Source organism: Micromys minutus, assembly GCF_963924665.1.
Source record: "Micromys minutus genome assembly, chromosome: 18".
Lineage (NCBI taxonomy): Eukaryota > Metazoa > Chordata > Mammalia > Rodentia > Muridae > Micromys > Micromys minutus.
The window spans coordinates 13,079,570-13,094,094 of record NC_137953.1 but is presented as its reverse complement, the minus strand read 5'-3'; the positions used below and the strand labels follow the sequence as shown (position 1 = coordinate 13,094,094).

The window sequence follows — 14,525 nt, the reverse complement described above, 5'->3', positions numbered from 1 at the left end:
ATTAGATTTTTATACTGCTCTGAAAAGCCACTGGGGAGGGTTCTGCACCACAGTGGCTTAATGGAATGATGCTAAATGCTAGTCTCCTCTGCTACATGTAACCAGAAAGCCTTCCAAGTGTGGCTGCTGTCTTGTAGTCTATCCCAACTTCTCACTCAGCTGGGCACAAGGCTGTTATCTCTGAGATGGTTGACATATTCCCACTTCTTCCATCTCAGGACACGAGGGGCTGAACTCAAAAGAGCAGTTACAACCATTACTTTCTGCAAGCAGTAAGGATCTTGGCAAGAAGGGAACACTTGTGTAGCTGAGGCAGGACTTCAAGGTCAGCTCATCTACTTAAGGAGGGCTTGTCTCAAAAACCTAACTCAAACAAGGTGGATGTATTTGATGGCTCAAGGAGGACTGTTTTAAACCAAATCTAAGCAAGTTTCAAAACCAAACTGCACATGGAATCGACATGTGCCCCAAAACTGTGCTTACAAGTTTAAACAACACACACACATACCCCACAAAGAAACAAATGGAAACCCAATAGGTTGTATTAGCTGATACTGCTATTGGGCCTTCCCTACTAAGTGAATATATTTGTTTAGGAACTTTTTTTTTTTTTTTTTAAGATTTATTTATTTTATGTAAGTATACTGTAGCTGTTTTCAGACACACCAGAAGAGGGCATCAGATCCCATTACAGATGGTTGTGAGCCACCATGTGGTTGCTGGGATTTGAACTCAGGACCTCTGGAAGAGTAGTCAGTGCTCCTAACCACTGAGCCATCTCTCCAGCCCTGTTTAGGAACTATTAAGGTTGATGTTTTTCATCATGCCAGGGCTACCTTAACACATGAGCTGCAGAGCTGTGCCACCTGCATTAGATGCCAGCCAGTCACAGGTGACATCTTACAGTGAGCCGTTCAGTTGCAGGGATTCCAAGGTTTCCATCTCTAGCCACTCCTCTTCCTCTCTCATTTCATTCTCTTTATCCACCCATCCACATCTGCTTCCTATGGCCTTAAGCAGCAAGAGACGGCATGGGCTCTGCTGCCAGAGTCCAGCCTTAACTCCCGAGAATTGAGGAGCCCCATCCAGAGAACTCTTCAACTCTTACTTCTGTTTGAAGATGGGGCCACAGATCAGCAGACACGAGGCTTGGTGAAATGTGAAAACCTACTGGTTACTATGGGAAATATTCTACTACTAAGAACTGTTGGGAGGGGAAAATGGAAGGCTGAGAAGGCAAAAACTATTCCAAATCATATTGGGAGGCCATAGAAATACTATTTGTTACAAAAGAATTTGCTACTTCCGCCAATTCTTAATTCCTGCACTCAGTAGATAGAGGAAAGCAGATCTCAGAATTTGAGGCCAGCCTGGTCTACAGAGGTAGTCCCAAGACAGCTAGAGCTACACAGGTAAACCCTCTCAAAATCAAACATGCAAACAGACAGACAGAACAAAGAACCCACCACTTTGTAACTGGGGAAGATGGGGTTAGCTCCGTCCTTCACAGCCCAGTCAGAGTCAACCTTATGGAGAGTAAAACAAACTGCATCTCCCCCCACCCCTGCCCCTCAAGAAAAACACAACTAACTTAAAACAGCCCACCACCTCCAACAGACTATTTTGTTTAGCAAGTGCAGGTTCTAACTTATCTTGTTATGACTGTCCTTTATTCCTTAGAGTTAAACTGTAAGAAAGTCAATGAAAGACCTGCAAGTACAAGGTCAACCAAGGTCACAGGATCTCAGGGTGAATCCGGTGTCTTAGTGCAGTGCTCACCGCACCCTGCCAACCATACAAAGGCACAGGGCACCACACACTCTGTGCAGGACACCGCACACACTATGCAAAGAACACCACACACATACTCTGTGCACAAGGACACCACACACATACTCTGTGCACAAGGACACCTCATACATACTCTGTGCACAAGGGCACCTCATACATACTCTGTGCACAAGGGCACCTCACACATACTCTGTGCACAAGGACACCTCACACATACTCTGTGCACAAGGGCACCTCATACATACTCTGCACAAGGACACCTCACACATACTCTGACACCTATGTATTTCTGGTTTCTACAAATCATGAAATTAAGCTCCTACTAGAATACCTGGAGTAGAATTATTTCTGGACAGGAAGTAAGGCAAGAGCTGCAGAAGGACACATTTATATCATGGACACTCCAAAGACAAGGATATGGTTCTTTCCTGCAGACTCAATGTAACTCATTAAAGTACATCCAATAATGTGATGTTCATTCAGAAACTAAAGAAAAAGGACACAAGAATTCAAAGGGCTTAAATATATTTTATATTGATAATCTGTGTCTTTCTACCCTAAAATAATACATTATTATAGGTTACATACAGGATGAGGTGAGGTATTTGTAAAATATCTGATAAAAATAATTAATATACAATTTTCTACATGAGATGGGATCTTACGAACCACTAGGCCTTCTGAAGTGTTAACTTCATTTTCTAAATTAAACTGCCCTGAAAAGACTTGCAGCTGTTCCCTGAAACCACGTTGAAAATGGAGGATCTTATGTCTTCCCAGAATGTGCAGAAAAGGGAAAGTACATAACTGCCGGTTATTCCTTCTCACATCCCAAGTTATACATCCACACAAGACCAGTATCTCCATGTTTCTCAAAAAAGCAAAAAATACTGTGTTAGAGAATGTGGAAAATTCTCTGAATAATGGTCAGGTTACTTCAACACCAAAGAAATTCGAGTGGCCAACAGTCTTGAAAATGCTTTATTGAAATGTGTGAGTTATGTGCAGATGTGTCTGAAATGACCACAGCTGGAAAACGGACTTCTGAAACTTCTCAACAACCAATTAAAAAAAAGAAAACCCGGCCTTCACCTCTGGTGTACCAGGAGCTCAGCGAGGGCCGTTCCTTTAGAAGATTTCCGTCAAAGACTAAAGAAAACAGCTACTGTATCGGGACGCTGTCGGGACGCTGGTAGAGTCTCAAGTTTCCGAGGAGAAGCGACAGTGTATTAGACATGGAGGGTGACTTCTCTTTTTGGTAGATTTAGATGAACATGGACTTCACAGTTCTTGACAACACCTGGCGGTGTTCAAGTCTGTATGCTTGTCATGAAGAAACAGAGGACAGGGCAAGATGGCGGGAGAGAGGAGAGCCATCTGAATGGCTCACAGGGAAGAGGACCGGAGGCAGACATGATTAGATTAAGTCTCATAGAAATTTATCAGAAGCTGCACATCTTTTTTAAAAGTCCTAAATTTACATTCCAAAAACTGCCCCATCCCCCAGACCCACGGCCCCTTCCTGGAGCCAGTGTGAAAAACCGGAAACACACAGAAAGTACCCATCCTCTACAACCCTAACAACCCAAAGCGGCCCTATTTTTTTTTTTTTTTTTAAAACACACAGGATTAATAACATAGGCATATAGGTGGCATGATTCAATTAAAAGACTTTACTTTTTATGCCAGGAAAAAAAAACCCCAATAAATAAAAGGTGCTAAAATTAGCATTAAGAATTTGGTTGATAAGATCTGGGAAGGCAAATGCAAACCCTCAAGGCTCCCCTCATACTGATCTGTCTCAGCAAACCACAAATACATAAACAGCACAAAATATGATTGAGAATGTGAGATTTTTAAAAACAAGACAACATAATTCAGGTTAACTTTGCTGAACAGTGAATAAATGAACTCCATCTACACCTGAATGAACATGTTTAACAATAAAAAAAATTTAAACAACCACAAAAAGTAAAAACTTCCAACAAACACAGACAGGATTTGTGTGAAGGGCACACAGTCACCCTGCAGAGGACCCTGTCTTTACTGGTGTGTCTTCTTGTGACGACTCAGGGACAGGTGGACTCTGGCTGACAGGGAGACAGGACAGTTACACAGTGGAATGCCAAACCCGTACCTAGGGACCCCGGGTTCCCCTGCAGAGCTGGCTTTGTGCGTAAGAGGCACATGTCTAGGGGTGAGTCAGGCGGACACTATTCAGAAGCTACTCTGCCCAGTAACCACTGAATAACGTTGGGAAAGCTTTGGGCTTTGTATTTTATTTTTAAATTTTATTTTTTAAAAGATTTACTCCTTGTATTTAATTTTTAAATAACAAGGCCACTGAAACTCATGCACGCTGCAAAAAACCTCATGCAGTAGTTAGGTAAACCATCCAAGCAGTTTTTATTCATTAATATTCATAAATACACACAGCAGCTTCATTAGAGATTTCAATTTTCCTCTTCAGTTTGAATGTGGAGTATTAGGAGAGCCTTTTGCATGTCAAGGTACAGGAAGCAGAGATGACCCTGCACTGCTACCTACATTTACCTGCTAGAAGTAAAAATTAGTTAAGTGGAAATGATTATCATATATATTTCTCTCTTCCTTTTGAATGTACACAATGTAACAAGAGTGACAGACCTGAAATTACAATCACCACACAAACCCAGGATAGCTGTTGTCCACTTTCATTGGCAAATACAGCACAGAGGACATTGTCTGCGACTGGGGAGGTCATCAAAGAGGAGGAGGTGGAGGCTCATTTCCTTTATTACTCTCTTTTAAATTTAGGTTTTCTAAAGCAACATCTAAAGGCATAATATCTACACAGCCCATAGCACCAAAATCTGCCATCTCCCCCCGTTCGTCCTCATCTGAGGACGAGCTCTCTTCACGCACTAACGTGGACAGAAGGAGCTCCTGGACAAACAGGCTGCGGTCTGCACGCTCGCTTTCCATGGACTGGCGCTCTGCTTCAGACATTTTGGGATCATTCAACCTGTACAGATAAAAAAGGAAAGAGCCATTAGTAAAAAGTCAATGAATAACCAGTGAGGCCAAGTTCTACAGTTTTCGTGGGATGCTCTGTTTGGTGACCTCCACACCTCAGTTATGTCTGGACAAATCTCCACACTCTGGTGCAAACCTGAGTTTAGTAGATTCAGTGAGATTGAAAAAAAAAAAGCCAAAACCAAAACCACCCAAACAAAGAAGCTAAATCATGTAGACACACAAAACAACAAAGTGACTGCTTTGGATGGATGCTTGGGAAGAGTAACCCTAACTAGGATTTCCGCAGCAGGAGAGTGGCAGTGGGCTGGTTCACGGCCCTGCTCCAGAGGGGAGAATGCAGCTCACACCATCTTACTCTTTCTGAAATAAAGGTATACACAAAACTCAAGGAAGAACATACCATGCCATATGCTAATTTCCATAGTACTACTTTTAAAAGGACTTATTTATGTGAATGAGTGTTTTACCTGCATGTATGTATGTATGTATATATGTATGTATGTATGTATGTATGCATGCATGTATGTATGTGTATCATGTGCATGTCCTGTACCTGAAGAGGCCAGAAGATGGTGTCAGAACCTCTGAGTTGAAGTTACTGTTACTGGATAGTTTGTGAGTTGTCACGTGAGTGCTGGGAACTGAAGCCAGGTCTCCTCAGAAAAAAAGAGCAAGGTTCCAAGTTCTGAGCCACCTCTTCAGCCCCTCTGACAGGGTTTCGTGTCCCAGGCTGGCCACAAATTCACACTGTGGGAGGTTATCTTTGGTTTTCTTCAGTACTGGCTTTACAGGCCAGGTGCTAGGATTACAGACTGAGCATCACTGTGTATACAGGGCGAGCACTCTGTAACAGAACCCTCAAGGGTAGCTTTAGAAGTCCATGAGACAGTCTACAGTGGAATGAAAGGTCTACTATATGTAATGAAGATTATGGTGCCATGGCAAGACATTTTTAAAGTTCCGTTTGGGAACCAATCCTAAAAATTTAAATCTAACTTTGGGAAATCACACACACACCCCTCTGTTTTGTTCTTATATATGTGGCAAACACATTGTGCACATGTGGAGACACAGGTGTGTGTACCTGTTAGTGTGGGCACCCAGTGTTTCTACTGCTGGCTACCTTTCTCACCAAACCCGAGGATCCTCTCATTACTGCCTCTCAGGGTTGGGACAACACAACCCCACTTTTACACAGGTCCGGACGCTAGTGCAGCAAACACTGCCCACTGCACCGTCTCTGCTAAGCCCTCCCTCTTTTGTTCTTTCTAATACACCTCAGCAGACTTTAATGGAAAATTAGAAGGAACAGTAATCATTACATAAGTGTAGCTGATAAAAGTGTGTAAATATAAATGAAATGGTACAGTATTTTAAGTGTTATATGTAATATGGGATTTTAACGATGATCTTGTAAACACAAACACCAACATTTACCTGAAACGGTACGTTTTTGTGTTCTTGGAGGAATATTAAATGTATATATATTTTAACCGGAGGGCTATAAGCTGTAATGCTTTAATCAAAGGCAGTTTTTAAGGCATGTGGTTGCATATACAAAAGGAAAAGCTTATTAGACTGGACAGTGCCAACAGAATATCCTTTCTTCAACCGAGCTGCACTCGTAAGTATACCTCGTTAGCAGGAACTGGGAGTTGTGGAGGGCCTGCGGGCTGTTCTCTGTGTTGGCTGTGTTGGCTGTGGCCGTGGCCTGTGTGATCGTGGTGGTGACGCTGCTCGTGTTAGTGCGCCGACTTGCGTTGCGAGCAGTCTCCAGCTGTTGCCGGGCTGCCTGCGCGTGCTGCCGCTCAAGCTGCAGCTGCATCTGCAGTTGTTGCAGCTGAGAAGCGGAAGGGCCTGAAGAGTTAAGCTGTCCTCCTGCAGAACGTCTCACTCCTGATAACTGAGATAACAGCTCTGCCAACGGAAACGTGGATGATCAATCAACTTGACACAGGAAAAACTAGTCCACATCATCACTGTCAGTGGAGAAAATCCAAAGTGTTGTGAACAATGGACGTTCGTGCAATATACTCCAAGTTCAGCCACGGGCCTGACACGTATGTGAACCTATGTAAAATTAAGCCTGCTTTAGGCAGGACTTAAAAGGTGGCTTTAAAAAACTATTTAGACGCAAGAGCAGGTCCAGTCACAATCAGAGCTGTGAATGGCAGCTCGTGGAAGCTGCGTCAAGTCTATTCTTCATTCCCAGGGCCTAGACCAGGGCTCATCAACCTGCTCAGTAGATCAGAGGAGCCACCAGGCTGAGACATGGTTCCGTATTCTGCCTTCTCCCCAGTATCTGCACACTGCCGGCTCTGAGCACTTGGCAGTGCTCTGCGAGTCCTCCCCACCTGCACTTGCTCTGGCGAGTAAGACCCATCCTCTTGTTTTAGTGGGCGGTTCAAGGTACTGTGACCTCCTCCTCCAGTATGTTCAATAATCAGTATGCTCTCAAATCATGGTGAGGAGGGACACATTCCTACTTTCCTCCCAAGAGGAACGTTCTGAGTCCCTAAGTCCTTAAGGAGGAATTATGGAATTCTGAAGGCCTTCTTCCTCTGAAGGCTTTCCTAATAAAGCCCTGCTTCTGTTATCTTAGCCCCTAATGCCTTTGAGAAACTCGGTAGTGCATGGATTACTTTATGATGTCCACTTACAAATGTCGTAAGACTTCTAAATGACTAGATGCAAAAGTGAAACATAAGCCACACAAGCCCTGCCCTTGCCATTAGGAAGAGAAACAAACTTACCAGCTATAGGATCCATGGCTTCCCTACTGCTCGGAGAGTATGAACTCTGAGAAGAGAGTCCACCAGTGGAACTGCTAGTAAAGTGCATGTTTGATCTACGAGCACGAGGGCCTCCTAACCCCCGACCAGGGTGGAACATTCTACGTACATGTCGAACACCACTCGATTCATCATAACTCAAGGTTAAGGAAAGGATGAGTAGTTTATAAACAGAAGAAAAAACACAATGAAGACATTGAGCTCTTACTAGTTGGGGAGTCCTAAATTGTAAGCAGCTAACCTTTAGCTTAGAATATAAATGTTGCAACTCTATGAGGCTTTAATCCTAAAAAAGATACTTAATATAAAACAACAAGCAATGCTAGGCATAATATAATCCCATGTCCACGCATGCCTGTAATCTTAACTCTTAGGAGGCAAAGGCAGGAAAACAAAAAAGTTTGAGGCCAGCCTGGGCTACACAGTGAGGCCAGACTCAAAAAAACCAGATAAATACAATCAAACAGACAAAAGTAATGTATAGATTTTGTATGTGCTGAAGGCCAAAACTTTCTCCAGGTACTAGACCTGGAGCACTGCCAGAATGGGTCAAAAGAGCTGCCTGCTCACAGGGCTATGTGATCGCAACACTGGACCTCATGTGTCAATAAACAACGACACTCATCCTCTACAATAAAGGAGCAAGCTGAAGAATCAAATGTGGCTGGTTTCAATGTCCACTTCAATTTCTGTCTTCAGGTTTTAGTCACAGCTCTGTTGCTGAACAGAAAATACTTGAATTGCTATACTACTAGACACATTTTAATATAATATTCTATAAGCAGATTGCTAGAAGCCTTATTCTTCTCAGGACTGAATGTGAGTCAAACTGAACAAGGTCTCCTGCAGTAGTCAGCCACCAAAAGTCATGAAGATAAAACACAAAAACCACCCACCCACCTGCCCACCCTCCAAGTCAACCTTGTATTTCCACCAAGGTAAGCAGCAACTTTCTGATGGCATTTCCCTGCTGGGTTTTGGTTTTGGTAGTCGTGGAATAATTAAGAACAGGGTGAGTGGCCCTGCATAAATCACTTCCATGTGCAGGGTCTCACTGTGGTGTTCAGGATAGTCATCGGCATGTGTTGTTCTTAAGAAGTGGCTTGCTGAGACGCCCATCAACTGCTGCCCACAGTCATACACTAGAGTCTGGTCCCAACAAATGCAGTACATCATGATACTGGACGTATCTGAATCATCTGTAGCATTTTGTTTTAAAATTCAGTAAAAAAATAAATAAAAATATGTAAAATTCCTTCCATATTCCTGTACTTTTAAAAATTTAATATTTCCTTACTAACCAAAGACATGCATAGAAGGCTTACAAAATGGGTTCAGATGATGTGGGCCAATCTTTACTGAATGCACACATGGTATCATCAGAAGTGCCAGATTTTGTGAAGAAAACAATCAGCATAACATTTGTAGCTTCCCCCATGAAATGCACACTAACTCAAAAGGCCTAGGTATTCTTAGCCCACTTGATTTTTTTTCATCTTAAATTTTATGTGTATGGGTATTTTGTCTGCATGGATGTCTGTGTATCATATATGTGGTCTCACTCACAGGTCAGAAAAGGTGTCGGCTGCCCTAGAGCTGGAGTGACAGATGGCTATGAGCCCCCATGTGAGTGCTTGGAATTGAACCCGGGTCCTTTAAATAGCAGCTGAGCTCTTAACCATCGACACAATTCTCCAGTCCAAATTTAAAAAAAAAAAAAAAAAACCCAGCTGGGTGTGGGGGACACATACCTTTAATCCCAGCACAGAGGTGGGTGTGAGTCTGAGGCCAGTCAGTTCCTCAGGCTCTAATTTCTCAGACTTGTTCCATTTTCCTCACTTTTCCAGTAATTTCCACCTTCCCTCAATCTAACTGTCTCCAGTTAGGAAAGCAGGGACTGTGACTGAGAGATGAGAGCTACAGACTGTAAAGAGCCACCCCACTGTGTCCCCAACAGGTCTGTCTGGATGATGGTGTTTGGACTGTGGAACACCAATAGCCTGGCAGACAGAAAGGTTGAGCAACTTTGTTTGACGTTAAGAACAGAAACGTAAAGGTGGAAACTAGGAAAGGCAATTCATAGCCTGAAGGCAGCACAAGGAGCCTATAAGCAGCAAAGTCGCTTGTATGAAAAGGCCAAGCAAACGAAAATGACTTAATCAGTTTCTCTCTCCGAGACCACTGTTCTCAGCAGTCAAAGCCCGACAGCACGAGCAAACCTCCTGGAAGGATATTAAATCTCTAGGGGCTCTGTGTTCAAGTGTCAGATGAGCTGCAAAGTCATCTGTGACATGATTAGGATCGCCTCCAGGTAACGCTGCACATATGGGACAAATCTGCAATGAAAATAAAACACAAGGGTCAGTACAGAGCTGCTGAGGCCCAGTTCCAATCCCCAAGAGCCACTGCAGTTCTGAGCAAACACCGCTGTCACTCAACTGCAGTACCATCTCGCAGGGCCACACACAGCAGCACTAAATAGTTCGGATGAATCTGGTTTCCTGCAGAGTTGTGTATTGGTGGTGCCGAGCCACCAATTTGCACGGTCTAGCTAGACAGTTCTGGGCAAAACTTTAAAAATAACATTTTACCCAAAATTCAGCCTTGAATGCTAATATCAGACGTAAGATAAGGCATAATTCTTCAAAGGTAGTTGAGGGTCAATCCACAAATAGAACAGCAAATGCTTGGCTGAAGTACAGCTATGCTCTGGAGACAGAGACTGGAGGATACCTGGGTCCCCTGAACAGTCAGTCTAGTCTACCTGGCAAGTTCCAGACCTGAGTGATCTTGTCTCAAAAAGAAGGAAAGAAAAGAGAAAAATGAAAAAGGTAGCATGGTGGTTTAAGTAGGCTTGGTTCTCACAGACTCATGTGTCTGTTTGGCGCATACAGGGGCCACTCTCAGCAGGTGTGGCCTTGCTGGGGTAGGTGTGGTGCTGCTAAAGGAAGTGTGACACTGTGAAGGAGGGCTGTGAGGTTATACAGATTCAAACCATGCTCAGTGAGACACAGCCCCCTTCTTCTGCCTGCGGATCAAGATGTAGAACTCTCAGCTCCTTCTCCAGCACTATGTCTGTCTACATGCTGCCGTGCTTCCTCCATGATAATGAACTACACCTCTAAACCTATAAGCAGCCTCAATTACTGTTTTCCTTTATGAGAGATGCCAAGGTCATGGTTTCCCTTCACACCCAGGCAAACCTAAGACAGTAGCCGTGACACAGCTCTAGATGTGCACAGAGTAAGATGGACGATGAAATAGAGCACAGCCCATGACTGAGATAACCAGAGGACGGGAGGAGAAGGAGGAAGAAGGAGAGGAAAAAGGAGGAAGAGAGGAGGAGGGGAGAAGACTAGTCTAGAACCTTATTTCCCAGGGGGATGGGCAGTGCATCGAGTCTATAACCACATTAATATCATCAAGGAGTTATTAACTTTCTTGTTTGCCTTATGACCAGAAAATGAAGCAACCAGTAAGAATAAAACAATGTGCACACAGGTGGGGGAGTTGATAGTTGGGAAGGAACTCCCTCCTGTCCCCAAAGCTCGAGGACCATTTTATACTGGCTTGAGAGAAAACCATGGGGCCGGTAAGCTGGTAATCTTGGCAGCTTCAAGGAGAAGACAGTGGAGAAGACAGAGGGCCCAAGAAAGCAGGTGTGTTCATCAACAGAGCGAGCAGCTGAATGGAGTGTGGGGGAGATTCAGAGATGAGTGGAAATGAGGGCCAGGCAAGGGTGCTCAGAGTTATGGCCAGTATTCAAAGAAGAGCTAAAAAGGAAGAGAGAGAAAGGAGTGGTTATGCTTTGGGGTTAGAACTTAAAGAGGTGGGCAGGATCTAGCCAACCGCCGGAAAGGCCATTTTGAAATACTTTTTAATCACAATTAGTGAATAGGAGTTGGAGGACAGAAAAAGTAAGAAATTATTCCATCCCTGATGTAGGAAAAGTTTCCAAATCTTAACAAGGAAGAAGGCCTAATAGAGAAGACAGACCAGACCAAGGAGTGCAGCTGAAACTTGAGGTGTGTTTCTCTACTGGTGTGTCTATCACCTCCCTAGTACGTGTGACAAATGTAAGACTCGGGCGTTAGTGACTATGGCAGCTGATTTACAGCAGCACAGGAGGAAACTGGCAAGATGGAACACGGAAGTCAACGGTGAAACTCAAGAGACTGACCAATCTGACTCCTGGCTCCCAAGCAAACACACCTCCCATCTTCTCTGTGAGCAGAAGCCCCCGAGAGGATGACTAATTTCTAATGTCCAACTGGCTGTCCTGAGCCTGAGAACAGTTAGAAAGGCTATGGTGGGATGTGCCCAAGGGGAAGTGAGAGAAGCCTGCACACTCTCAAGTCTGGTTTATAATGGTCAGGTCTTCCCTCCCCTGAAGGGAAAGTGGTGGTATCTGCTCTCAAGTTTACCAACTGTGAACGCCTCTAGAAAGCCAGGCCACCTGCTGCCATTCCTGACTGGCCTTGCTGTGTTCTGCTTACTCAACTTTCTACAAGATGCTTCTAGGGGCTTTAAAAGCTTTTGTTTTGGAGACAAGCTCTTCTATATAGCCCTAACTGGTCTTGACTTTGCAGAGACTCTTGGTTTTGCCTTCTGAATTGCAAGTGTATGCTACGACTCTTGGTTCTGAGATTATAAATATTTGAAGGATGTACTACAGTATACTTTGTCTTTGTTTTTTAAACCATGGCCAACATTCAAAGCAAAGCAAGGTTTAAAAAACTAGAACCATAGTCTATTTTTTTAAAAACATTTTATTTTTTTATTTATATGTATTTATATGTGGTCTGCTTGTGGGTATACTTGCAGAGGCCACAAGAAGGCGTCAGCTTCTGAAACTGGATTTAGAAATGGTTCTGATTCTAAATCTAAATGGTGTGGGTAAGCACTCTTACCTCCTGAGCCACTTTTCCAGCCCCACACATTGTAGTGATTTAAAGATTAAACTATGAACAAGTTTTGAGATCTCATTTTGCAGTAGTTAAGCACCTAATTATGTACAGCCTTATCAGAGGATCATTAAGACCATACAAGGTTTTTTTTATTTGTTTTTCATTTATTTTCTTGAAGACAGGGTCTCTGTGTAGACCAGGCTGCCCTCAAGCTTAAGAGATTTACCTGCCTCTGCCTCCTGGATGCTGGGATTAAAGGTGTGAACTGAAGTAAGACTTTGATGGACATTGTTAGATCTGTATCCTCTTTGAAGAAACAGATTTCTAGAAGAAAGACACCATGAACGCCCCATCTAAAGCTGGTTGGTGGCCGTGGCGCACACCTTTAATCCCAGTGCTCGGGAGGCAGAGGCCAGCCTGGTCTACAGAATGAGTTCCAGGACAGCCAGAACTACACAGAGAAACCCTGTCGGGGGGGGGGGGGGGGGAGAGATGGGGATGTAAAACAAAGAAAACCAAGATTCCCCACAACTGAGTATTTATGCTCAAAATCTCTGGGTTCATTGCTAGGCTAAAAGTACTCATGGAGAAAGAACTGAAAATATCCCACTAATTTCCATAGACCTGGGGTAGAGAGTTACTGAAGATGAAGCCTTTACTAGAAAGGGTCATTTGGCTTCAAAACTGGCACAGAAAATCAAGTAGACAATGCTGTCATGCTTGGGCCACTGGAAGTTAATACAGGTGAGAACCTGGAAAGGAAAATCAAGTTTTAGAGTCAAAGCCAACAGAGGTTTTATACTTCGCAACCCCAGCATGCCCAAGGCCCCAGTGTCACTCAGGACTACCCTTCCTGAGGGGGTTAAAGGAGGAAAAAAGGAAAAATGAAAACGTAAAACAGTGTGGGAAAACAAAAAGGAGATGGAATCAAGTCAGGTGGGGTTGGAGGGGAGCCAGGGCTGTGTGTCTGTAGGTGCACAGCTGCTGGTTTTGAATGGGTCTTCACCATCATGCACCTAAGTCCTTTACAGCACTGGAAAAATCTGCACATAGGACAGGCCATTCATTCTAAAATGTGACAGCCTGTCAACACGAATATTTAACATAGTTCCCCACTACAAAGAACAGCAATCTCTATTATTCTTAAATGAAAATTCCATTAACACATTACTTTAAAGTTATTAACACCCTGTCAACAATAAGCCTTACTGAATTGGCTTAAGCTGCTATATCCCATATTTGGCTGAGAATATAAACCACCTGGAGAACTTGTGAAAAATGCTTTTTTCCTAAGCCTTGGAGAAAGATTGGATAGGGGTAGACCTGTATTTCTGGGGTAAATTTGACAAATAAGCTTGAAAACAAAACAAAGCAAAACAAAGCCTTCGGTAATTAATGTTTATCCCCCAGTTACATGAAAAGCTAAATGGTACTCTTATATAAGCAAAGAATCCTCTCTCATCACAAACATCCTTGCTATTCTTCCCGCCTCTGCTATTGTTTAGGTCATTCTTCTCTGATCATCAGTCCTGCTCTCTTGACAGCCTTTAACAAATGAGGCAAGACTCTGCAGTTTCTTTGTGGTTTCTCAAATCACCAGCAAGCAATGAGTTAGTGCACATTTCAACACATGCTGTTACCAACATACTTTTGATGTCATTGATCCACAGCTAGAAACTATGTCACTATTGAATGGAGGAAACACCTTAAGTAGGGACCTAGGAAGATAAATCAGTTAAGGTGCCTTGAATCACAAGGATCTGAGTTGGGTTCCTTAGGAACCCATGCTAAGAAAAGTTGCTGGGTTCGATACCACATGGTTAAAATCCTAGTGCTGGGAAGGTGAGCACAGCTGGATTTCTGGGCTTATCTATGAATTCCAGCTAGCAAAACAATCTCACAAAACAAAACAAACAGTATGTAAAAACAGTTGTTTTCTTCAGATCCACCGGAAGAGGGCATCAGATCCCATTACAGATGGTTGTGAGCCAGCATGTGGTTGTTGGGAATTGAACTC

General features: G+C 43.5%; 1 protein-coding gene across 2 annotated transcripts in view; it reads right to left on the bottom strand.

The window, feature by feature from the left end:
* Window positions 1–2,758: 2,758 nt before the first annotated feature.
* Window positions 2,759–14,525, bottom strand: part of KCMF1 (potassium channel modulatory factor 1) — a 59,418-nt gene continuing 47,651 nt past the window's right edge. For both annotated transcript variants that reach the window (XM_080931956.1, XM_080931957.1), the window contains exons 4-7: window positions 9,836–9,937; window positions 7,563–7,734; window positions 6,444–6,726; window positions 2,759–4,795 (exon numbers count right to left, since the gene is read on the bottom strand). In XM_080931956.1, the coding sequence (XP_080788082.1) occupies window positions 4,534–4,795; window positions 6,444–6,726; window positions 7,563–7,734; window positions 9,836–9,937 (819 nt within the window). In that variant the 3' untranslated portion in view covers window positions 2,759–4,533. The remainder of the gene's footprint in view (window positions 4,796–6,443; window positions 6,727–7,562; window positions 7,735–9,835; window positions 9,938–14,525) is intronic.